This window comes from Manis javanica, chromosome 17 (assembly GCF_040802235.1).
Source record: "Manis javanica isolate MJ-LG chromosome 17, MJ_LKY, whole genome shotgun sequence".
In the NCBI taxonomy this organism is placed as follows: Eukaryota; Metazoa; Chordata; class Mammalia; order Pholidota; family Manidae; genus Manis; species Manis javanica.
Genome location: NC_133172.1, coordinates 21,263,544 through 21,290,100, shown reverse-complemented (window position 1 = coordinate 21,290,100; position 26,557 = coordinate 21,263,544). Strand labels below are relative to the sequence as shown.

Sequence of the window (26,557 nt, the reverse complement as noted above, 5' to 3'; positions counted from 1 at the left end):
CATAGAGCAACAAGTCTAGATGCCAGTGAGGACCCAGGTTCTCTCCTAGTTATCTTCTGCATGTCAGCTTGGCCTTGTGCCAGCTCTCCTTGTGTTTGCAAGGTGGCTGTGGTAGTCCCAGATGGCATATCCAGGATGATATTATCCAGTGAAAGGAGGACTTTCTTCTTGGTGTCTTCTCTTGAGAGCAAAGAAACCATTTTCATAAGTCCTACAGTGGATTTTCCCTCACATCTGCTCAGGCAAATTGTTTACATGCTCACTCTTAAGGCAATCCTTATAAGGCAAGGGAAATGGGATCAAAATGACTGGCTTAGAGCAGACATGAGCCCCCCACCCCTCCCTAACCGTCCCCTGCCCCAGCATGCACACATCAGGACTCCTCTCTGAAGCGGAAGTGCTTGGTGGGGAAAGGAAGGCAGTTGCCTGGACAATGTCAGGGCTCTGAGGAAGAGGACAGGACAACAGCCATTGGATAGGCAGCCAGCAGGAAATGCAGAAGCACTTACCTCAGGCCCAGCGTGCAGGTGCTCACGAATGCTTGCTGGTTTTGACTGTCAGATTTGCCCCCTTCACACTGACCTTTGACATACTGTCTGAGAAGAACATGGACAGTTTCTTCTATAGAAGTAATTAGTATATTGTAATTACTTCCTGTCTTAGCTTCACTGTGCCTGTTGTGTCCTCACTGAGTGGCCACTCATGGCCTGTCCTCATCTGCTGTCTTAGCTTATGTGAGGATTCCAAAGTTAGTGTGTGAAGTCAGCTGTTCTGCTAATCCCTAACCCAACATTGTGCATTTAACTTTTTGTTTTTAAATAAATAAAGCTGTATGATGTATCATGGTTAATCACTGTCCAAATAATGTAAGTAATTCTGTTTGAATTTTTTTTTAGGATCTTAGTGAATTTGGGATAGCACCTAAGGCAATTGTTACCACAGATGATTTCGCTTCCAAAACCAAAGACAGAATACGAGAAAAGGCCAGGCAGCTAGCAGCTGCTACTGCCCCCATTCCTGGAGCTACTCTGCTTGATGACCTCATAACACCAGCTAAGTAAGAAGAATTTAAATTTGATTTTCCTGATCTTGGCATCACTGATTTGCATATATACAATGATCTTACTGGAGATGGTTTGGTCGCAAGTAGGAGAAGCCTGCTTAGACTAGCTTGAGTGCAAGAGGGTGTTTTGCCAAGAGGATCTTGCACTATAGTTCCATGGAGTGCTCTTGAGCTCTAGTGACTACCTGTGCTTCTGGGGTTCCAAGAGGCTGGAGAGCTTTTAGGAACCAGGCAGCCTTCCCTCCTCCTGACCCCCTCACAAGCTGTAGAGGCTCAGTCCTTTTGGCCTCACTCTACCCTCTGTTTCTGCCTATCTCCTCGTTCTGCTCCTGGGCATGTGGCCTGATGCGGCAGTCTCAGGCTCTCATGGATTCATAGGCCACATGCTTGACAGGGACCACTGAGAGTCCCCATATGCCCCTTCCTGGGTCGTGTGAGCGACCGTGGCAGGGCCATGCAGTTCTGACACAGATGGGGCATCCTTGCAGGAGGGGTCAGGAACAAGTGATGAGCTGGACAGGAGCTCAATGGCTGCTTGTCCCCTACTACTCCTCAGTGTTATAAAAAGAAGCTCATTTCCAATGCCTTGATGTCCTAGATTATCTGTTGGTTTTGAATTGCTAAGAAAAATGGGTTGGAAGGAAGGACAAGGAATTGGCCCTCGAGTGAAGAGAAGACCACACCGACAAAAACCTGGTATGTAGATCAATTGTCATAATTCTGCAGCATACTTTTTAATGGTTGCATGTTTATAGAAATAAAACTGTTGGGTTATGTGATATGCATGTATTTTAAGGCTTTCTGTGTGTAATGTGTAACGGCTTTCTGGAAGAATGTACTACTTTACTTTCTTGCCAGCTGCATATGAAACTGTTTCCTACTCTTGCCAAAACCATGTCACAGTTTTGCATGGTTATTTTCTATTTATTTCTTGCCCTTGGTCTCCCCAGTCAGAGTGAACTCTTGGACGCAGCCATAGATTGGGGTTCTCTGTGGAGCTGGAACAGTAGTGGTTACTCATTGAGCACATTATTGCCAGAGCATAGATGGGGCTGGAGCTGGTGGGAAACAGTTCGTGACGGATAGGTCTCAGACCCTAAAGTTGTAACATCTTCTATAAGCATAGCCATGCACCTCTGAAAAGTGTCAGCAAGTTAGGTTTCTATATTTTTAGTTGCCATGACTGATGCAGTTGAAATCTCTTTTATAGATCCTGGTGTGAAAATCTATGGCTGTGCCTTACCCCCTGGAGGCCCTGAAGGATCTGAGGTATTATATGGATGGATGACTGTCAGTTTGGTATGATAGTATCTGATGCCTTATGAATCTTAGGGTCTGAAACAGTTTCAGAAATCAGTGAGATCCCATTACAGTGAAATACCCATGCCCTAAAACTAGCCTCATTAGGTCAGAGAATGTATTTAGCAACATGCCATCACTATAGATATCCCAAGTCTGTTCAGATTCTTAAAATTGAGTTGTTTGGTTTAGGATCATTTGTTGAGGGACTTGATTTAGTGATTTGTAATAGCAGAAAAAATATGGTTATTGGTCTGTTTGAAATTAATCACTACATTTAAAAATGGTATTTTATAGGCTTACTTTTCATCAGGCAATGACTCACCTGCATTCTGCTTTTTAAACATTGTAAATAGGATGAAGATGATGACTACCTCCCGGAAAATGTGACCTTTGCTCCCAAAGATGTCACACCTGTAGATTTCACACCCAAAGATAACGTACATGGACTGGCTTACAAAGGCCTAGACCCCCGCCAAGCATTGTTTGGAACTTCAGGAGAACATTTTAATCTTTTCAGTGGGGCACAGGAGAGTGGCAGCAATCTTCTTGGAGATATTGGAATGAATAAAGGACGAAAATTGGGAATTTCAGGCCAGGTGAAAATGCTTCTGTTTTATAAACATGGAACAATTGACAAATGAGAATACTTTCTGTTATATTTGCTCCATAGTAGGCACTCATTCATTGCCTGCATGAAGACTTTTTTGTGGTTATATTTTCTTAGGATCTTTTCTGAAGACATGTAAACCACACCTTCCTGATCTCAGTATGTACTCCTGGGATCCTGTGACCTGATGTTCTTTGTGGAGTTTGTATGTTCCTAGGCGTGAGGTCTGCTTTCCCACACCCGTTTGTGGGAAACCACACATAAACGTTGTTAATTTGGTTAATAGTTGAATTGCAGTCTGCCTCTCCAGGCCCAGGTCCAACTGCCTCTCAGACTGTTTCCTGTGCTGCCAGCCCTAAGTCAGGAACATGGGTGTGCATTTTACTTGGGAGATTTGCTTTTTACTTTTGAGGAGTTGGATAGCTTTTACTGATTGCCTGTCCTCTTAAGTGGACTCAGAGGTTCTTACCTACATTCATTTAGAAAGTTTCATTATTATCTTGCTTTCCTATACATGTTGTTTTCCAAGCCTTTTAAGAAAAAGTGATACCTATTGGAGGCCACAAAGATTAGGAGTTCTTACAGCAGCTGTTAGAGTGGTCTTCAGACCCTGGTCCCCAGCATTGACCCCAGGCCACATTGAGTTAAGTAGCTGAAATTCTGCCTTTCTCTTTCCAGAAGCCACATTTCTCCTCTTCACTCCAGCTTGGGTGTGTTCTGCACTTCTTCCTGTGCTAGGACACAGACCCATGGCTGCTGCTGGGCCTGGAGTACAGCCCAGTGCCAAGGCATGCTATTCACTGCTGGTCGTTGTTTTCCAAAGGACTTGGGTTTGTGTGTGAATCCAGGTCCCCCATTCACTTCTCTCTGGTGATCATGTGATGCTGATGTGGTCTGTTCAATCATATCCTTAAAGTAGCTTTATCGTTCAATGCAGACATACCCTAAAACTTGTATTGCTCAATTTGAAACCTTGTTTTTGAAGGCTTTTGGTGTTGGTGCCCTGGAAGAGGAAGATGATGATATCTATGCCACAGAAACTCTATCCAAGTATGACACAGTTTTGAAGGATGAAGAGCCTGGGGATGGACTCTATGGCTGGACAGCACCCAGGCAGTATAAACGTCAGAAAGGTAATCCCAGTGACCCACAGCCAGTGGTAGGACCCAGAATCAGGATATCAGAAAGGAGCGACTGTGAGATTGATACCAAGTGTCAGGGGAGTAGGGGTTTGGTGGTCAGAGATGCAGAGTGAGAAACCAAGTGGGGAGAAAGAGAGGCCTGATGTGGGAGGTAGGACAGAAGCAGGACTTACGGTCAAAGCCAATGTCAGCTGTCAATACAGGGCTGAGTAGGCCAGCTCACGCAGCAGGTCAGAGGGCCAGGTGGGGACCAGGTGGGAGGTATACCGAGAGCCTGCAGCTCTGTCTCCTCACTTGAGTCCCTGGCTCTTTAGGGGGCTCGTGGACATCTCTTAACACAACTTGAATTTTAAGTCATTGTCTGTAATGATTCAGATCCTATGTTTCTAAGTCGTATTTCAGTTTTTCTTTCCAGAAAAGGTATAGGGAGGAGACAGTGTGGAGTGGGTATTAGTAGCGTGTGATTTGGAGTCTGTCAGATCTGGTTTGGATCTTAGGTCTCCACTGCCCGGCTGGGTGACCTTGGGCAAGGCTTGTGACGTCTGTGGACGTCATTTGTAAAGTGAAGATAAAATCCATTCTGGGCGTCATTGTGAGGATTAAATGTCGTAACTCAGTGTTTGGCACTGTACCTGCCCCAAGACTGAGCAAATGATACCTACTCTTTGGTCATACCAATAATGGCTACCTAAATAAAGTAGGGAGGTGAGAGCTAAGATAAAACAATTATTCAGGCATTTTTAGCTGTAAAGTTTGATCTATCTCTTATAAGATATCTAAAACATACCTGTTGAAATAATCTAAGTAATCCAAGCATCACTCCCCCAAATGATGCCTGTTTTACATTTCTAGAAGAGAAAAAGCAGGCATAAAACAGAGGTAATTTGTTTAATGGTTGTAAATACAGACTCTGAAGACAGACTGCCTGGGTTCCGATGTTGGTTCTCCCCATTTATCAGCTGTGACAGTGGGTGAGATGCTTAACCTCTGTACCTCAGCGTCCTTGCCTGGACAGCGGGCATGATAGTGGCATACCCTGAGATTTTAATGTCCATTTAGAATGTGCCTGGCACACAGCAAGCCCTCTGTGTGTATGCCCTCTGTCTTCATCTCCACAAAAGGAACCTAGGGTCTTAACAGAGGCTGCTGGAAGGGTATACCCCAAATGTTAGCTGGTGTTACCTCAGGGTGGTATTGGGCTACTTTTATTTTTTTTCTTTTGCTCACCTATATTTTCAAAGTTTTCTACTAAGACTATGTATTATTTTTGTAACTTAGAAGATATATGTGTTATAATGTATTACTAATCAATATTATAGATCACATTAACCCATGAGTTAATTATGTTAATTGTATCAATACATTAACAATACTGTATGACAACTGATATTAACATAATATATTAATTATGTAATAATTGGTGTCCTTTAATAAACATACATATTTAAACCTGCCTTCTGAGCCAAATGTTTGGCTTTTTCTTTATGTAACACCTTTGCCTATCGGTTCCCTTGCCTCCCCCAACCAGTCTCCAAGCTTTGGCCACTGCCTCTCCCCAGGATCCCCAGCGTCCCCTTATGCCCTCTCTGCTCTGGTCCCCTTTCCCACAGCTGCCTCCTTTCTCTCACCCCTAGCCACAACATCTTAAGTTTTTCACTTAGTGAATCTACGTTTAGCTGGTCTTTGTGGTTGACTTTTAATTGTTCTTATTTTTTTCCATGATCCATAGAGAATAAGAAAATAATAGATACCCTTATGGCTCTTTTTATTTTGCACATTTGCTGTTTATTTCTTCAGAATGAATTCATAAAAGTAAAATTTCTGGGTTTTAAAAGAATACAAAATTCCAAGAATGTGAAATTTAATCCCAAATTACCCTAAAAATTTTTAGGAACTTCCAGAAGCTGGCATGAAAGTTCAAATTGTGTTGAAGTACAAACAGTAGTTTTGTTGGGGAGATAGTTACAGAGCCATACTGCATTATAAGTGACTGAATGCCTCAGTCCTGTCCACATTGCAGGTGGCTGTGCATGTGGCAGGACTGAGCACCCAGCTGAGTAAGTGCTTTATGGTGCTCATGTGGAAGGGGCTCTGGGCTACAGAAAATGCAGCTGGATTTTTGACATCACCGCTGTGCAGGAAATGCTTGAGAATCAAAGAGCCTTTGTTGATGGGGTTGCCTGCAGGACCATGACCAAGTTTGGCTCCAAGTCAGAAGGCATTCGTCATTCTGTTTCCTGAATCAGTGACCTTTATCTCTTGTTAGAATTTCATTTGAGAAAGAGACAAAAGTACCTTTTAAATTGTACTAAGATTAGATTACAGGCTGACTGATTGTGTTGTCTTTTGTGCCTTGTTTGGATAGTTGCTAAGGAAATTGGGAAGTAGTCTCCCCATGGTTCTTCAGCTAGTTTTAGTAATGACTCTTGCAATCATGATTTTCATTTTTATCCATATTTGATCCTCTTGATGGGTTTTCTTGAGATCTTTTGCTTCACAAAGTATATTCTTGTGCCTCTTAGCTCAGGACTTAAGGTCCTTTTGCAAGAACAATGGTGAGGTACTTATCTTGGAGGGCCATAGCTGAAGTCCTGGGCAGCCTAATCAGCTGAGGGTGGTGTGGGCCGGTCTGCCAGTCACTGAGTCAACAGAGACGGGAGGGCTGTACGTGCCATTCTTTTCTCCCCTTTACTGCTATCTTTGTGTCATATCACCTATGACCTGTAGTATTTATGTTCTTAGAGATTTAAAAAACTGACATTTTTTGTCTTATTCTAATCTTCTCTGCTTCTGGAATTAATCAATGACATCATTTTGCAGAATCAGAGAAAGATCTTCGATACATTGGCAAAATTTTGGATGGATTTTCCTTGGCTTCTAAACCTTTATCTTCCAAGAAAGTAAGGAAAAAAAATTTTTTTTCATGGTTCAGTACTTAAAATATGTGCTATTATGTAATCTGACTTATTATATTAACAATTGAAAAGATAAGTAAGTTCTCTTTTCAGAAAGCAATGGCCTAGTTATTACTTATTGTCCAGGAAAACATAGTCTGCATTAGAAATGTCAATCAGCAGCCACATTGTATTGGAAACATCTAATTGCTAATCTTTTAAGTCCAAATTTCAAGTGAGTGGTGGTTATTTCCATGAAAAAGGAATGACATCAGAAATTGGTGAGAGAATGGAATTGATGTAAAGTAAAAAATTTCAGAAAGCCTTAAGTACCCCCAGTCCTGCTTCCTGTGAAGCCCATTAAGTAGTGTGGGCAAGGTTCCCTAGACTCCTTGCCTGGAGGAGCTGAAGGGAGAGGCCATATGCATGCAGGTCAGGCCCCCACGTGCCTTTCAGATAGTCCTGTTTTTGAGATTTTGTTGCTGCTCAGGCCAAGGGGTGCTCTTTTACACCCATAAGGGTCTTGTGCTCACAGGTGGGTATCCCTGCTTAGCTGTGGGTGCTGGTAGCTCAGGGGGAGTGGTCAGGGCTCTGGCCATTTGCCTTGTTGGCATCCTTTTTTAGATTGTTCCTTACTTGAATTTGCTTTTTGTTTTTTACTCAGCAGACATTCTTTAGGTTCCTTTGTGGCCTGACCTATGGTTCTCCAAAACAGGGATGGCCAGGGGCAATGCAGCCTGAAAAACCACATTTGGTGTTACAGTGGTTTTGGTTTGCTTAGTTGTGATAGTTAATGTGTTGTAACAATGAGCAGAATAGTGCTTTTAAAATTTTAATTATATATATATTTAAAATTTTTTTTAGAATTTATTATTATTACCAAAAGCGTCAGGTACATCAAAGGAGACTGAGTTTTCCACATATATGAAAGAGGATCATAAAAAGGCTGAGAAGTACTCACTTGACTCAGCGTTCAAGGATAAATAGGCTGAGTCCTGGCCCCAAGTAGCTCCTGTCCAATGAGGGCACCAGACAGATAAATTCATTGTAGTGGGGCAGAGAGCAATATATGGGGGAGAGACAGGCTGGCTGCTCCTGAGGTCCTCCTCGTTAGAGTAGGGCTTTGACTATGAGCAATTCAGAGAAAAGCTCTGTTCACCTAGCCTTTCAGATAGGCAAGTTTTCTAAATATGTGGCTAAAAGCCCAGCATCTGGATCTGGGGGCCAAACAGAACAATGATTTAGCAGGAGGAATGAAATGCTTTGAACCTATTGGAGGATATTAAGAAGAGCTGTGTGTATATACCCCTCCATTCTGCCATATGTCTCAGGATTTTTGTGTCATGGTAATGTGAGAGTGTTTGCTGGCTGATTTGGGAGTGTGTGTGTTCAGAGAAGGTGGTTAGGCCAAGATGATTAAAAAATTAGATTTCCTGACAATGATAATACCACTCTTTCACAGACTTTGATCTTGCCAGGTGCTTGTCCTAGGCTGCACGTTACAAACATCTAGGGAGTTTGGAGAACTCCGACTTTTTGGGGGTGGGGCACAGGCATCGGTATCATTAAAGACCTCAGTGAGCCCACTGTGCAGGTGGGACACAGAACCACAGCCAGAGAGTGTTCAGTGCTTCACTCACTACAGAGCTCAGGGTTTCGTGTAGCTGAAAAATATAGAAAATGACTTAAATGTCTGTAAATATGTGTTTGTTAGACAAAGAGCAAAGGAGACAATTTACTGCAGTAACTTAAAAATGCCTGATACTTTCTTTTAACTTATCTGTTCTGCCATCATTGATGCCTGGATTTTCCAAATATATTTCAATTTTGGTTCAGTCAACTTTTGAATTAAAAATCCTCATATCAAAAAAATAAGGCCCGTGGGTCCAGTTTGGAACTAAAACATAACCAGAAAGAGAATTCTGAGTTTAAAGTAACTTATTTAAAATTATTATTATTTTCTAAGCCTTGAATCATCCTTTTCTAAATTTTCTGGTCTGTAGTAAGCCAGTTCTGCATGTGGGCCAATACATTATGTTAACTATTGTTGCCTTCATCATTCTCATTATATGAAACATGCATATTAGCATCTCTATGTAGAAGTAGTTAGAGGTAATATTAAAGATGCCTGGCTATTAGAACAATGTGGTTCTGGTGACCCTCCAGATCTAGAATGGATGTCGGCTGGACAATTGGATAGGCTGTTCCCATTGCCACATAGCTGCTGAATGTTAGTGTGGAAAACGATGGGGTTAACAACATTCAGAGGTAATGGGTTTTCTTGGTTAAATCAAACATGATCATCTTGCAGCCTGTATTTTCTGAAGTTGTTTTTTTTTTTCCTAAAGACTTATCCACCACCTGAATTGCCAAAAGACTACAGACCGGTGCATTATTTCAGACCTGTGGTAGCTGCAACCTCAGAGAACTCCCACTTGCTGCAGGTATTATCTGAGTCATCTGGAAAGTCAACACATGACCCAGGGACACATAGTAGGCACCAGCTGAATGCCTCCAAGCGGGGGGCATTGCTAGGAGAAACACCTACTCAAGGTATGTACCATGGAGAAGGTTAAAATCATTACATTTATAATAAGCTCAGCTATCGAAATCAAAACAGAAAGTTGTTTTCCCAGGGAAATTTTTTACATAATTTTTTATTCTCAAACCCTGAGGATAAAATTGTTGTGAATGGCACACATAACAGCATACATATCCTTTACTTCTTAAGACTTCCCATCACTAGTTTGAGTTATGTCATTAAAATCAACAACCCTTGTCTTAAACTTGGCAGTTTTCAGAAACAGTCCAGTTATGTGGTGAAGACCAGGAACATGTGTGCCTTCTCTGCACAGCCTGGGAATGTATGATTTTTTTTCTCAGGAGAGGGGTCCTGTAGCTCTTTTCTTGGAATCTTGGGAGGAAGGAGTACATCAGAAAGTATGGAAAAATGTGGAGAATCCCCTGTAGGTTGGGGCAGAAAGACCCACAGTCAGAGGTGAACTTGGACTTGCCATTTGGGAGCCTGATGGATGTCTTAAGTATAATAGACCAGAGTGGGACCCCTCTTTCTGCACTGCCTTTCCCAAACTCCTCTCCTTCTAGTCTTCCCTTTCTCAGTAAGTGGTACCACCAGGGGCCCACTGCTTAGACCAGGGTGTAGGAATCCTAATTCTTAGCCCCTCCTTTCCCTCCCTCCTCCTCCCCTGCCTTCTCTGTCCACTGGACAGAGCTCTACCCCTCACTGGAGAAGGGACTCCATCCACTTCTCTGCCTCTCTGCTGTTTGCACCTGGTCTAAGTGCCCATCCTCCCTCACCTGGCCTATTAGGGCAGCTTTCCTGTTGTTCTCCTTAGTTCACCTCCTTCCTCTCTGCAGTCTTGTTCCTCTCAAATTAGGAGATCAACCTAGTTATATCACTGTCCGCCTTAAAACACTCCAGTACTTCTCACACTAAAGAAAAATCGACTCCCACGAAGCGCTGTGCTATCCAACCTTGCCTGCTTTTCAGGCCACATCTGTTCCACTTTCCCTTAACCCCTGAGGTCTTCCTTTCTGCCCTCTGACCCTGTCCGCCATGACATGCCACCTCAGGGCCTTGAGGTTTGCTGTTTCCTCTGTCTCTGGTCTTCCCTCATATTTGGGCTCCTTCTTTTTACTTAGAACCTAACTCAAATATTACTTCTTTAGAGGGACCTTGCAGGCTTTCCCTGTTCCCTGTCAGCCCTCACCTCTAAGTCTCCTTCAATCACATCACCCTGGTTTTTTTCGTGTTCTTCTCATCACCATCCTCTCACGTTGATTTCTGGCTTCTTTACTGTCCATCTCCCCAACTAGGAAGAGCAGGACCTTGTCTGTGTTGCCTCCCCAGCCCTAGGCCAGTGCCTGGCACAAGTGGGTGCTCAGTGAATGTTGGGACATTAGTGAGCATCTCACATAAGCTGTGCTCTGAACTGGGGCTTGTGCTGGGCAGGGCCGTGGAAGTGGTAGCCACCACAGACTAGAGCTCCAGAGCCTGGAAAGTCAGGCTCCTCTCTCTAGGACCACTCACTCACCTGATAAACATCCAAGTATTAATTTCCATTTTTGCCAACTGGAAAATAGGAGTCTCATTGTTTTATCACTATCTAGTTCACAGGGTTAATATGCATACAGATGAAACACCAAATGTAAAATACTCATCTCCAATTACATACATTTGTGATATTGAAAACTTATGTACAAAGAAGTGTAGATACAGTTGCCTTATGATACTTTTCCTCTCTTCCTATTATTGTTTTTATTTAGGTTCAGCTACTTCAGTGTTAGAGTTTCTGTCCCAAAAAGATAAAGAAAGAATCCAAGAAATGAAGCAGGCCACTGACCTTAAAGCAGCTCAGCTCCAGGCCAGGACTCTGGCCCAGAATGCCTCAAGCAGCAGACCCCAGGCCTCCTCTCCGGACATGGCACACTGCTCTTGGCACACGGCATGGAGTGGAGGGACAGCCACAACAAGAGCCGGCACCTTCAAACCTTTTGCAAAAGATCCAGAAAAGCAAAAACGATATGAAGAGTTTGTAGTAAATATGAAACGGGGTCAGAAAGGTGGGTGCTAGGCCTGGGGCTCCCACCTTGCAGCCCATATTTGGAGTGCAGTATCCTGCACTGCTATGCGGTGCTGTGTGCAGCTGCAAATAGCACAAAGGTGCAGCCCCTGGTTCTGGGGCTTAGCAAGCAAAGATTAGCTTGTTTTTCTCTGTATCTCAGGTCCCACAGTAGCTATTTAAGTAGAGAGCATGCCTTGGCAGTGGCTGATGCCAAATTACAGACCATTTACCACATGCAAATGCATGACTTCTGTAAGTGTTGCATTTCATGCTGAGAGAACAAGGTCATCTTAAGGTCCTAACCATTCAGCCATAAATCATAGTCTAAAATTTGACTTAAAAAGATAGTTGGCTGTTGAACCATTATATGGGGGAAAAAATCACTCTAATCTGTGAATGGAGCAAGGCTGAGAGGAGGGGTTGCTGTCACACACAGTAGTCCTTGTGAGACGTTGTCAGCAAATAGGTTGCTTTTCAAAAGAAGATGTGTGTCTACTGTGACTTTACTTCCTACGAAAAGCTCAAACCTCTAATATTTATTTGCTAAATTAAAAAAACAAAGAAAGGAGTGTTTTTCTGCCAAATTACTACTTTCTGAGAGTGGTAACAAGTTCCTTCCTTCAAAGATTTAGCCAAGTATTGGTCCCCACATGTTTTTCTCTATTATATGCATTGGGCAGAATTCAACAAAAGCATCATTTTGAGGGGGAGAACAATATTGCCTGCTAAATTCTTCCCCTTCATGCTCTTAAAAGCAGGATAAAGATTTGTGTCCCCTCTGGTGACATCTACAGGAATACAGTGGTGCCCACCAGATGTTCTCCTTTAAGCCCTGTGCTTTTCCTCAGAATGAAGCAGTATCTTGTTCTCTGCACCACAGATGCTCTGGAACGTTGTCTGGATCCCAGTATGACAGAGTGGGAGCGAGGCCGTGAGCGGGATGAGTTCACTCGGGCAGCCCTGCTCTATGTGTCCTCCCACTCGACCTTGTCCTCCAGGTTCACCCATGCCAAAGAGGAAGATGATTCGGACCAAGTGGAAGTCCCTCGAGACCAAGAGGTCTGCCACCATGGGATCCCTACCTGATGAATTTTAAAATTGAAACACTGTGTAATCATATATTTTAAATCCCTCAGTGAAAATATCAAAATGTACATGGCATTGTAGAATAAGAAATCATTTTATATTTTTATCTTCCAATGTACTTAAGCAAAAATGTTATAGCATCAGCTGTTTCGTACTTTTGGAAGATTGCTTGAAAACATTTCAATGGACGAGCAGTCAATTGTGTGACCACTTAATGAAACAGAATGAATGTCTCTTCCCAGAATGATGTCAGTGACAAGCAGTCGGCTGTGAAGATGAAGATGTTTGGAAAGCTCACCCGAGACACATTTGAGTGGCACCCTGACAAGCTTCTATGTAAGAGGTTTAATGTCCCTGACCCTTATCCAGAGTAAGTTGGATAAACCTGGCCTTACATCAGTACTCATTCCCCCATAGTAAAACTAACTTCCCCCCTTACATCCTCAGAAATTCCCTTTTTCTAGATGAACTTGTAAATGCTCAGAGTTGCCATTTTTGCAGATTTAACTTCTATTAATTTTGTTAATAAATAAATAAGCAAACATCCAGAAAGCAAACTTTATCCTATATTGAAGATATGAAACTCAGATATGTCGTTATACAAACTTAATGACTAATATGCCGCCTTTTTAGTGATGCCCATATAGTTTACAATTAAAATGTTACTTTTCTAATTCTTTATGAAAGTTCAACAACTTATTTGATTACAGACATTGCAAGAAACATATATAGTTGAATCAGAACCTTTAGGTATATTTTAGCAGTGGAACTTTCCTTAATGGAAATCCATTTTTGAAGTTAGATTATAGCTCTTATTATAATAAGGAAAAACTCATGGGTCTTGAAGTCAGCCATTCTAAATGCTTAAATTGCTTTGACAAGTGAAAACATCTAAAGGGACGTTCAGCCAAGTAGAAGAGCTAGCTACTGGTAAGAAACATGGGATGGAAAGCATTATGGGGATTGGATTTTATCCTTGCAGTTGCTATTCAAATTACATATTTTCTTTTCAACCCTCAGTTCAACTTTAGTTGGCTTACCAAGAGTGAAACGTGACAAATACTCAGTCTTCAACTTCTTGACACTCCCAGAGACAGCTTCCTTGCCTACAACTCAAGCATCAAGTGAAAAAGTACCACAGCTGCGAGTTCCTGACAGTGAGTAGGGCTTCCTCAGGTTATGTGTGACCATGGTCTCAATCTCCAGCCTGCTGGGAAAACAGAAGTAAAGGTCTTTTAGTCCTAAGGATATACATAGTGTGAATTCTCCCACCACTGAGAGAATTTCTCATGCAGATTCATTAGCTCCTGTTGTAATGGTTCATGTGTATTCTATTTGGGGTTGGGCCTCTGCTGCTCTGTCAGCCACCATCCCAACACCTTGCGCAGTGTGTGTTCTCGAATGAATTAAAGAGCTGTAATGGAGAGCTTGCCTTTTGCTTGCTAATTCTGATGTTATGTCTGTGTCAAATCTTTCAGAATCAAGAAAACCATCCAGATGGGATACATCTAAACAAGAAAAGAAAGAAGATTCCATTAGTGAATTTTTAAGTTTGGCTAGATCAAAAGTTGGTCCACCTAAACAAGAGTCCAGTCCAATGGGAAACCGAGAGGAAGAGCATGTGACAGAATCACTCTCCCCCAAGGTACTTGGGCCTCCCAGTTTCTCTTTGCCGGGCTGACTGTAGCCTCTGCCTTTCTCTGTGGTGATGCTTTGTCATTTCTCAGTAGCAGAGGTCAGCAAACTTTCTGTAAAGGGCCAGATGATGTTAAAGTAGGCTTTGTGGGCTATGCAGTCTCTGTTGCAATGATTAAACTCTGAGTGTGAAAGAAACCACAGGCAGTATGAAGCAAATTTGGTACATCTGTGTTCCAATAAAACAGGCACTGGGTTGGGTTTGGCCCATGGGCTATAGTTGCTAACATCTGCTCTATAGTCCAACAATTTCAGTCATAGCTTTAATCATTTCAGTCGAGGTGATGAAGTTCTCTGCCTGGAATGGCTTTCACTTAGCACTAACAACTGAAACAAAATTCAGTGTATTCATATTAGAGCATATAATTTTCTAAGTAACAACTATTCTTTTTTTGAAGAATATAGAGAAAGTATCCAATGGCTTTTTAAGTTAAAAGTTGAATTTAATAAAAAATTGGTTTTATTTCTAAGAGCCTCATTAAAATTGTTTTATTTTATTTTTTAAATTAATATGTATTAAAATTGAGTTTTTAAATGCACAGTTCATTGAGTTTTCACACAAACATAGATTCGTGGAGCCATTACCACAATCGGGATGCAAAACGGTACCATCATCTCAAAAGATTCCCTTGGTCATACCCTCCTCTTACCCCGAAGCCCTGGCAACCATTGATCTATTCTGTCTCTGTCATTTTGCTCTTCCCATAGTGTTATATAAATGGAATCAGACAATATACATATATAGCCTTTTGAGACTGGCTTCTTTCACTCAGTGTCATACCTTTGAGATTCATCAGTATCAATATTGTGTGTGCATCAATAGTTCATTCCCTTTTATTGCTGAATAATAGTCTACTGTGTGGGCACACCACAGTTTGTGGGTCCATTCACTCTTCAAGGACAGGTGGCAGTTTCCTGCTTTTGGCTATCATAAATAAAGCTACTATGAACATTCATGTGCAGATTTTTGTGTGAATGTAAGTTTTCACTTCCCTAGGGTAAGTACCTAATAGTGGGATTGGTAGGTAATATATACATACAGATTTAACTTAATAAGACACTGCCAAACTTTATTCCAAAGTACTTGCTTTATTTATTTTGAAGCTCTTTTGTTAGGTGTATACACATTTATGATTGTTGTATGTTTTTGGTGAATTGGCCCTTTTGTCGTCATGTGATATTATTCTTTATCCCTGGTAATTTGCAAACTATGTATTTTTCCATCTTTCTATTTTTAACTTATCTATTTCATTATATTTAAAGTGTGTTTTTAATAAGCAGCATGTCATTGTCATTGCATCTTTTAAAAATGACATTTTCATAAGCTTTATGTTTTAATTTGTGTGTTTTGACCATTTGCATTTAATGTAACTTGTTGACACTTGAATTTAGGTCTACAGTTTTATTATTTATTAGTTTATTATTTGTTACATGTTTGTTCTCATTCTTTTTTGTTCCTCTTTCTCCTTTACTGCCTTCTTTTGCATGACTTGAATTTCCAGTGAATTTTTTATTTTTTATTTTTTTAAAATTTCAGTTATTGTATTTTTCATTTCTAAAATTCCCATTTGTTTCTTCTTTTTATCTTTTATTTCTTTGCTGATACCTTTTCATCTTCCCATTCATTTGTACTTATTCTTGGATTATGGTTATAATAGCAGCTTTAAAGTCTGTTTCAAAATTCCAACATTTTTGTCATTTGCCAGCTGTTGATTATCTTTTTCAAGCTGAGATTTTCCTCGCTGTTTGAATACCAACTAATTTTGGGTTGTATACTGGACATTTTGAATATTATATTATGGGACCCTGGATCTTGTTTAAATTCTAGAAAGAATGTTGATTTCTTTTGCTTGTTTTGTTTTGCTTTGGCCGACAATCAACCTAATTAGGTTCAGGCTACAGGTTCCAACCTGTCTTGGTTCAAATGTCATTCCAGTTTTCAGAGCCTTGATAGTACTGTTCAGATACTTCCCCCATGTGCGCTTCCCAGCAGCTAGTCTGGGACCGGGCTGATAGTTTATCCCATGGTTCTGTCGTCAAAACCTTTGGTTTGCTATTTAGAGTCAGATTCGTACATGGAGAGCCCCGAGGTGAATCAGAAGCTCATAACCACTCTGTAGGATCTGTCTGGGGAGCTCCTCCTCTACATGATTTTCTTGACACTTTGTGATTGTCTGCGCTCCTCATTCACACCCTCCAGTCAGAAAGCTTGGGACTTTAGTTTCCTGTAACGGCTTGCACTTTCTGTGATCTTATCTGTGGCTGGGGTCAAGTGTCAGGAGGGGAGTAAGTGGGAGGAAGCAATTGTATTCATTCCAGACTGTTGGGACCACAGCTCCTGTGGTCAGAGAAAAGGGTTCCCCTCTTCAAGAGCCTCTTTCAGGTGCCACCAGGAACCTCTCCATTGGGTTTTTACTGTAACTTTTTTTAATGGTATAAAATCCTACTCAGGGATTTTGCCTCTGTGATATGGTCATTAGATTAGAAAGCCTTATAGATTTTCTCAAAAATCATGTTGAGGTAGTGTTTAGATAATTTTTTCCTGGAAAAAGTCTTCGTTCTTGCTTTTTCATTTATTAGCCATGTGGCCTTGGGAAGGTCTTTTCCCCTCCCTGGGTTATTTAATATCTTTCTCTGAAAACTTTCTGAGTCAGCACAAATGTGAATGTGCATACCTTTTGGTGGAAGGTTGGAGTATGGTGAGGGAGCTTTGCAAATACAGATGTTGTGGGTTTGTGTGATTGTTATTTAACTCCTATTATATTCAGAAAAAGGCAACTGAAAAGATCAGCTTCTGTAGCTATCTAAAAGTTGAATATCTCATGTACAATTATGTTTGTACATTTAACAATAGAGATACTATTAGAGGCCAGAACTGTCTGTGAACAAAGATATTAGCCAGCTGTCACTCAGTTGTGGTCAATGCATGTGACACTGGGATCTGTGGTTTATGATATAAGATTTATGACTTTTCTAGGGAATTATTGCCATGATATCCTGTGCTTTACTGTCACTCTCTCTCCCCTGACTTTTTTTTATTAAAGTATCATTGATATACAATCTTATATTGGTTTCAAATGTACAATACAGTGGTTCAGCAGTTAATCCATGTTATTAAATCGTCACCCTCTAGTGCAGTTATTATCTATCAATGTAGAAAGATGTTACAGAATCATTGACTATATTCTCCATGCAGTACTACCGTCCCTGTGACCCAACTTACATTGTGATGCAAATTATCGTGCCCCTTTATCCCCCTCACACTCCCTACCACCCATTCCAGCCCCTCCCCCTTGGTGACCTCTAGTCACTTCTCAGTGTCTATGAGTCTACTGCTGTTTTGTCTCTTCTGTTTTGCTTTGTTTTTATATTCCACAAATAAGTGAAATCATATGGTATTTTTCTTATCTCTGTCTTCTCACCTGATTTTTGCATAATTGAAAAAAATTCTGTAACAATCTCAAAAGTTTAAATATAGTTCAGATAATTTTGTTCCTGTACCACTTGAGCATAATTTGCCAACCAGATACCCTTTATCCCTGTGTTCTCTTTAAAGAAGGATTCTCTTTAAAGAAGGACATCCTCCTCTATAACAGCAACACGTGCATCAAAATCAGGAAATAAGCATTGATGCATTTCTGCTATCTAATCCTCAGATGCATTCAAGTTTCACCAGTTGTCCCAGGAGCTTCCTTTGTAGCAGAAAGAATGTGCTTAGCATCACTCACTGCATTTAGTGGTTATCTCTTTAGGCTCCTTCAGTCTGGAACAATTCCTCAGTCTCAACTTGATATTCATTTCATGACACTTTTGAAGGTTACAAGCCAGTATTTTGTAGAGTCCCTCAGTTTGGGCTTGTCTGATGTTTCCTCGGGATTAGATTCAGGCTCCGCGTTTGTGGCAGGAATATCTCAGAAGGGACACCGTTCTGCTCTCACCGCTTCCTCTCAGGTGGCGTGTGGTGTCGGTTTGTCCCATTACTGATGCTCACTTTGATCACCTGAGTAAATTCATGTCTGCCAGGCTTCTCCACTGCAAAGTCAGTCTTTTCCCTTTAATTAATAAATACTTCAATTTATTAATTTCCTATTAATTTTTACTTATTTATTGTTAAGTATTTAGGAGTTTTGAAATAATAAGTACCCTGCTCTCCATCATATATATATTTATATGTATTTTTATGATATACATTATAAAAATAGTTATATATTAAATATGCTTATTATATATTAGTATATTAAATATATATATATATCTTTATTATATTTATTTATGTCATTGTGGACCCTTGCTTTCCTGTTTTCTCCAAAGGGATAAATTCAGTGTTATCATTATTTATTTTAATGCTCGAATTGTCTAGTTTGGCTAGTTGGAGCCCCTTCAAGCACATAGACACTGGCTTCTATGTGCTTCCGCTATGTTCCTCTTACTCTTTGAGCATGTCCTTGCTTTCTGGACACAGTAGGTTGTTCTGGGCTCATCTTTTTATTTCTCAGCCCCAGCTCTAGAATCAGTCCTTTCTCCAAAGTGCCCTGGTTATTTTTAGTGGGGACAGATATACTTTCCTTCTTTACATTTTTCTATGAAGAGAGTTTACGTTAAAACTACAAACTCTACTCTCTTATGCCAGTTTTCCTCATGTGGGTATTTGTAACTCTGATCCAGAAATTGCAGGTGTACAGGGGCGTGAGCGCTGGCTATGAGCAAAGTGAGCTGGGGGTAGGATCCAGACCCACCCCTGGTGTGCACCGTGAGTGCATCATTGTGTCTGTGACCTGGGTTCTTCCGTGGTAAAACGGAAGGACTGGTGAGGCTTCTGACCTCAGCCCGTCGTGGGGCTCTCTCACTGCTGCTGTTTACACTAGCATGTCAGATTACCCTGTGTCTGGCTGGGGATGAACTGTTAGGCGTGGGAGCCGTATCTTCATACCTTTGCTCCTTGTCTATCTAATGGAGTGTGTATAAAGGTACTGCCTCTTTATTTGGGTCTGATTGTCTGTACCTGGGCTTCTTTTAAGAAGGGTGATGTGTAGTTGTGAAGGGAGTTCTGTGACCATTTTATTGAGTGCTCCCAGCTTCCTCCCTGTTGTGCAGAGGGCTCAGTTTTCTCTTCAGCATTTTCAAACTAGTAGACTGTCTTCATTACTTAATGTTGGACCACTGAAGGCTCGGATAGACTCTTGAAAATAGGAGAGATGCACTGTGCTAGTTCCTACTGCATTTTTCTGAGTCCTTTGCAGTTCTTCCCTATCTCCATGAGAGGCTTCAGCTGATGCTATCAGTTGGCACATTCTACAGTTGTTAGGTGGTGTGTGGGTGTGCAGACCCTGTACATGAGCATAAATGTGTGTATGTGTGTGTGTGTTCTGGAATAGTTGACTCCTTTTGCCTTACTTCTTCCGTCTTGACTCTTATTCCCCTGTTCATACAGATGGTAAACAAAGGTGCGGATTCACAGACTGAAGGAGAAGGGGGCCGCCCACCCATGGACTTATTCAAGGCCATCTTTGCCAGCTCCTCTGATGAGAAGTCCTCATCCTCTGAGGATGAGCAAGGCGACAGCGAGGATGATCAGGCGGGTACCAGGGAGGCTGACTCCAGAAGTTCCCAAGAGACTGACTTGGCAGCAGCGTCTATGGCACAGGGTACATCACTATTTCAGACTCTGTGGCCTAAAGAAAATGATCATGTTTCTAGAGAACCTGCTGCTTTGTGTAGTGTGTAATTTTAAACCAGGATATTTAACAATCAATGATTTTAAATTGGTGTGGAGCAGTTTTTTTTTTTCTGTCTGGTATAAATCTCACATTTATTTTTAGGGTAGCTATGTTTGATTGTATTGATTTTATTATCCTAGTTGAGAAGAATTACAAAATAGTAAAATTTTCATTAAAAAATTTTTTTTTTACCTGCCTGATGATGAGGGGCTAAGGATCATCGGAAAACGTTTGGTCGTGAGATATGCAGGGGCTCTCCTGTATTCCTCCCTTTAGGGCATTTGGATGTTCTGGGTCCACCCTGAAATGGGCGGTGGCCTGACCATAGTAGTACTTGGTAGATGGTGTCTGTACTCATTGCCTCAAGTCTGGCACCTGGTTAGTAGCCTGTTCTACTTGTTCTGTTTACCCCAGCTCGGAGTTTTGGCATGTGGCACAGGAAAGAAGGCTGTTTGGTGCTGAAGGGGTTGGAGACATTTTAGATCATGGGTGGGTGGAAAGCATGGCCCATCTCAGTCTTAGAATGTTCTGCCTGCCCGTCAGTCTGTGGTGGACTTGGGTATGATTTTTGAGAGCCTTTAATCAAAAAGTTACATAGCAGTATAAAATATCATTTGTTCTTAGGTGATTGCAAATGTCATCCTATTTCTTATTTCTGTGGGGAAAAGAACAACTTAGTTTTTATTACAAAGTCATATATGCTTGAATATTAAAAGTTTAAAATTACAGAAATATAAAAGCTTAGGTCACTTAGAACCCCACTTCCCAGAGACAAACACCGTTAACACTTTGATGCATATTTTTCCACACTCTGTTTTTCTCTCTTCTGTCTGAAAACCTAGTCATCTGTTTAAAAAATGAAATTATTAATGTGAACATGAGAATTTGTTTATATTCAGTATTTCTCCTCTTTAATAATTTAAGTGAAATTAAGCTTTCTGAGCTGGGATACAGCCTTACATCTGTGTTTGTAAGTTTTTCTTCTTCTTAGACAGCCCTTCCTTGAGGGCATCCTCAGGTCTCAGTGATGGTTAGGTGATGAGTATGTGCCCCCACCCCCGTGTTACAGCCCCTGGCACACTTGGGTGCAGATGCCCTGGTGTGACTGACTTCCTAGCTCAAATGTCCATGAGGTCAGAGGTTGGGTCTGCATGTCCACTGCTGTGTCCTCCATACCTGGTGTGTGCTGGTTAAGCAAAGTGGTGGAGAAAAGCACAGGTTTTCTGGCAGAAACAGACATTGATTTAAAGACTTAAATGCATTAGTATTGGGCAAATATATGGCATTAATATTCTGGTGTTTTTCAGCTGGTGAGCCAGCACGGCAGGAGCCTGCGCCTCCCTACCTGATAAAAAAGATGCAAATAGATGAGAGAGAAGAGTTCGGCCCGCAGCTGCCTCCTGTCTTCTGCCCCAGTGAGTCGGGAGTGCCTTTGTTCACTGGTTTGCATTGGCACCTGTGTCCCCCTGAGACAGGACAACACTGCCTGTGTTGTTATCTCTACCCATCTAACTTAACTCACCAGATACATACATTTGTGTTTCTGCTTTATCATTTTGAGACTCATTACTTCCACCTAGTGCCTAATGATAGTCATTGCTTTGCATCCTCATAGACCTTTGAACTATTTTTAACTTTCAGACCTACAGAAGAGTCCTATGTGTCTTGAATGTTGTCACTTATAGAAATTAAAAGTAAAGACCTAGGACACACAGATGGGAGGGGAATTGGGGAATTGCAGGGAAAAGGTTACTATTGAGGCTTTTTATGCTTGGGCTAATGTGGTTAGTAAGTAAAACTCAGAAGTAATTATAGTTCATCCTCCTCCCCCAGTGTCTATCTGTTAACAGCCTCTGTCCAGGGCCATCTTAAACTGATACCTCAGGTTAAAATGTTTAGATTGCTTTATGATCTCTTTGAAGGCTGACTTAACAAACACCTGAAATGGCCCAGGTGTGTAAATAACATATAATTCTATTATCTACTTTAGAGTTTCCTATGGTGCCCACATATTAATATTGGTTTGATTGATTAACCCAGATTTCAAAGAGATGATAAAAAGCAGAGAGTAAAAAGTACAAAGTTTGGAAAATTACAGTGAATGTTTATTTGCTTTAGTTGTGTGTTAGCACTAGAAAGCTGTTATTTATATCCATTTCCCAGATTGTCTTTGATATCCTTGTAATAGTTAATAACTTAATTTGGTCTATGGGCTCTTGAGGGGAAATGTTTTTCAAAGTCTAGCATTAAAAAAAAAGTTTAGGGAGATCAAATTTTGAAATATCTGACCAAACTATAGGACCAGGCATTTGCAGGCACTTGTTAACTGGCTTTGGAAAATATCCATGCTTCTTGAAACACCTTGAAACTTTTCTTTAGGTAGGAAAAGTTGATTTAATGATTTTCACTGCTTCCACTGTTTTTGGAATAGTGGAAAAATTCTGCTCCCACCAGAATTTTTGCTGGTTTGGTTACCTGGGAGTTAATGACCTATAAAAACCATTTTGGTCAGAATTTGGAAGTGGTGGATTTAGGCTCATGCAACTTGCGTAATCATTTTTAATGGTTACATACATTATATGTTTGGATACTAGCTTTTTAGTATTTCTACTTAGGCAAATGTGTGTAGAATATGCTCTTATAAAGGGAGGATGACATGAGAGAGAAGTGTTTATGTGCCAGATTGTGGGCTGTGGGGTTCATGTGCATGGTCCCTTCTAGTCCTATGTCCCCAGGGATTCTTACTATCCTTATTCTATAGATGGGGAAATGAATATTGCAGAGGGTGGGCAATGCGGCAGAGATCACTGAGCTGGCAGCAGAGCTGAGGCTCAGATCCTGGTCTGTCTCCGAGCTTACCTGAGGGTGTTAAATTACAAAAGGCTTGTCTGACTTTATCTTCATCTGACGTCATCTGGCAGATAAGGCTGTGGCAAGATACTGGTTGGATCACACAAGTCTTACACTGAGGTTTCTGGCAGTTTCTAAATATAGAGCTACAACATAATGTGCTGATCTATTTGTCAATGAGGCAGGGCAGGGGTTCTGCCTTAACAGTAAACATTCCATCTAAGTCGGAATCCTAGTTCAATAATTTAGCCTGTTTTCTCCTATACTTCAAATGTTTATTGCATTTGTGTTTCAGATGCTCGTCAGACACTCGAGGTACCTCAGAAAGAGAAACATAGAAAGAACAAAGAAAAACACAAGACCAAGAAAGAGCACAGACGGAGGAAAGAGAAGGTGAGGAACTTCTGGGTGTCCTGTGGGGTGTGAGGCCTCTGCTTTTATCGCCCAGATGGGCCTCTGGGTGTGCCACAGGAAGCCAGTGGAAGAGAATATCTGGTGGCCAAGCCAGCCTAGCTGGGAACACACAGGTCTCTCCACACTGTGACAGAAATATTACCATTCAGTGTAGACCCTCAGTTTTCAGAAACTGTCTTTCAGACAGAATGTTTTGACTTACTCAGTTTATATTGAATGAAGAACCAATTAATACTATTTTACTATTTGACATTCAACCGTTACTCTAGGATATTTAAATGTCCTTTTTTCCTACTTCTCAGTGTTCACAAATAAAAAAATGTTTTTAATTTATTCAGTTGTACTTAAATATTTTTTTATTTGTGAACACTGAGAAGTCGGAAAAAAGGACATTTAAATATCCTAGAGTAACTGTTGAATGTCAAATAGTAAAATAGTATTAATTAGTTCTTCATTCAATATTACATGAAGTTATTTTGAACATTTCTCAACTACTTTGTCCTCATTACAAATAGAGACTTTGGTCCACAGCTTGTTATTGGAAGTAAAGGAAACTTGAAGAAGGAGTAGTGTGTGCGTTTGCTGTGGACATCCCCCATCTCATCACACATGTCTTTTCAGTTACAGCACAGGCTTTTAATTTGGCCAGTGTTAGTGTTGGGTACCCAAAGTGGTCTGGCTAGTAGTACAATTGTTTAGAAACAGCTGCATTATTGGCTTCCAGGAAAAAGGGCTCCTAAGCATGGAAGATGATAGAAGTTCCTATGAAGTGAAAGGAAAAAAATTGATGATGACAGGTTTGAAAACCAAACTCATTTGTTTCTTACCAGTGTATCTGCTCTTCTCTGACTTTCCACCAGTTTCTCTTTTGGGCTTTTTGAGGGCGCTTACCATCCTGGTGTGTAGTTTATCACACATGCCTAACCAAATGGACCAGTCGGGTTCACGGGAGGTGGTAGGGGTCACCTTGGGTAAGATGGGGTTCAGTGTCGAGATGCTGTCCTGCCTACATCTGCTTGGTTCTGCTGTGTCTGTCGCTAGAGGATCAATTTAGTCAGTATGTATATGGTTGAAAGTGTGCACAGCTGTGTGTCCTGGTCTGCCCCATACTAGGCTAAAGCTCATGCCAAATGGGGTGTTTTATTTTTGAATGACTCCAGTAAACAAATGCCTCAGTAGCCTGTCTTTGGACCAAATTAGGGAGAGAAATACCCATTTGTTACCTCCATCTTTTTGTTTCTCCAGAAAAAGAAACACAGGAAGCACAAACACAAAGGCAAGCAAAAGAGTAAAAAATCAGAGAAAAGCAGTAGTTCTGAGAGCAGCAGCAGCAGCAGTGATAGCCAGAGTGACGAGGAAGGAGCTGTGGACATGTCACCCCAGGAACTGCTGAGACGGTAGGAGAGGGGCCCTCAGAAATTGCTCAGATGCTTGGTCGATGTATTTGCTTAGAGGCAAAGGTCAGGGATGGTAAAGTTGTAGATTAATTAGGCATTTTTAAAAGTCAAGTTTTACTTACATATACGCTAGGTGCATAAATAATCACTGTGAAAACTCAGACCTTCACATCAGGCTTATAATGGCCTTGACCACTTCCCCAAACCTCTCTCTTACTGCGGCCTCTGCTGTCAGCTTTATATGTAACTTTCAAGATTTTGTGCAGACAACCACACCCACACCCCCACACATACATGCACATGCCCACATAACATGTACACACACACTTTGTTGTGCATTTTTAATATAAATAATGTAAGTTTATGTAGCATAAATCCGTAGGGCAGGAACATGTTGAATAAATAAATACTGCTAAATTGTTTCCAGAAGTAGCTATATCTATTAAAATTAAGAGAGTTTCTTGTTACATCAGTTATAAACAGTTCACAAACGTTTGCCAGTGTGATGGGTAAAGAATGGCAGCTCATTTTAACTTGCGTTTCCCAGACTGTCCTCTGTGTCTCAGCCTTTGCCGTGGGCCCTTTTGCGAATAGCTTCTTCATGTCCATTGCATAGTGGTGGTCGGTTTTCTGTTGGATTGTTTGTTTTACTGGGTCTTACATACTGTTTCAATGATTTTTAGGAATTACAAAAGAATTATTCTGGCTATTGACCCTTTGTGTTTTAGTATGTTACCTATCATGGTTTTAAACTCTCTTTATTGTAGAGGAGCTCTAATTTTGTTGGTGCACTCAATTTTACCAATTTTTTTTGTTGGTATGTGTACATATACTATATGTACATATACTATTCTTTTGCTTTTACAGTTTTTCTGTTTCATCCGTTTGGATTTTTTGTTTTGTTTTATGTGAACAGAGTAGGGTAGGCATCTAACTCAGCTTTCTCCAAATGGATACCTAATTGTACTTGACATGGTAAGTGTGCTAGCTACAATGAAAAGAATACCCACATCCCAGTGGTGAAGCACAGTGGAGCATAAATAGAACTGGGAAAGGTACTCAGGATCCCAATTTGCTCCACTTCAGCATGTGGCCCTAATGGGGAGGGGGACAGGTGGGAGGATGGCACTGAAAGTGTTATGGTCCTGCCTGGAAGTTACCATTTTCACTGCCACCTGGAGTCCATAGCTCATGCAGGGGAGTGTGGCTTGAATATGTTCTAAATCCCTGTGCTCAGATGAACCTATTCATGGATTGTCTATTCTGATTTCTTAGTCATTTTGTATTTTTCTAGACCACCCTGTTTTAATTTTTCTGTCTATGTAGTATATTTTGCTCCCTGGAAAGACAAGTGCCACCCTCTTGTTCTTTTTTGTCTATTTTTTAAAATTAAGGTATCATTGATACAAAATCTTATGCCCAGATTTCACATGAACAACATTGTGATTACTACGTTCCCCCCTGTTATCAAGTCCCCACCACATACCCCATTACAGTCACTGTCCATCAGCATAGTAAGATGATACAGAGTCATGACTTGTCTTCTCTGTGCTATACTTCCTTCCCTGTGCCCCCCGCCCCCATATTGTGTGTGCTAATCATAATGCCCCTTAATCCCCTTATCCCTTCCTTCCCACCCACCCTCCCCAACCCCTTTCTCTTTGGTAACCGGTAGTCCATTTTTGGGTTCTGTGAGTCTGCTGCTGTTTTGTTCCTTTAGTTTTTGCTTTGTTCTTACACTCCACAGATGAGTGAAATCATTTGGTAGTTGTCTTTTTCCACCTGGCTTATTTCACTGAGCATA

The 26,557-nt window shown here is 41.1% G+C and overlaps 1 protein-coding gene across 3 annotated transcripts in view; it reads left to right on the top strand.

Annotated features, from left to right (window-relative positions):
- GPATCH1 (G-patch domain containing 1) overlaps window positions 1–26,557 on the top strand; it is a 38,143-nt gene that overhangs the window by 8,952 nt on the left and 2,634 nt on the right. For 2 of the 3 annotated variants that reach the window (XM_017662347.3, XM_073225550.1), the window contains exons 4-19: window positions 897–1,057; window positions 1,662–1,759; window positions 2,274–2,332; window positions 2,719–2,961; window positions 3,958–4,105; window positions 6,935–7,014; window positions 9,357–9,561; window positions 11,296–11,592; window positions 12,475–12,653; window positions 12,923–13,050; window positions 13,701–13,837; window positions 14,159–14,325; window positions 19,807–20,020; window positions 21,400–21,507; window positions 23,238–23,335; window positions 24,602–24,753. In XM_017662347.3, coding sequence (XP_017517836.3) covers window positions 897–1,057; window positions 1,662–1,759; window positions 2,274–2,332; window positions 2,719–2,961; window positions 3,958–4,105; window positions 6,935–7,014; window positions 9,357–9,561; window positions 11,296–11,592; window positions 12,475–12,653; window positions 12,923–13,050; window positions 13,701–13,837; window positions 14,159–14,325; window positions 19,807–20,020; window positions 21,400–21,507; window positions 23,238–23,335; window positions 24,602–24,753 — 2,474 coding nt within the window. The remainder of the gene's footprint in view (window positions 1–896; window positions 1,058–1,661; window positions 1,760–2,273; window positions 2,333–2,718; window positions 2,962–3,957; window positions 4,106–6,934; window positions 7,015–9,356; window positions 9,562–11,295; window positions 11,593–12,474; window positions 12,654–12,922; window positions 13,051–13,700; window positions 13,838–14,158; window positions 14,326–19,806; window positions 20,021–21,399; window positions 21,508–23,237; window positions 23,336–24,601; window positions 24,754–26,557) is intronic. The other variant, XM_073225551.1, reaches the window with a different exon arrangement.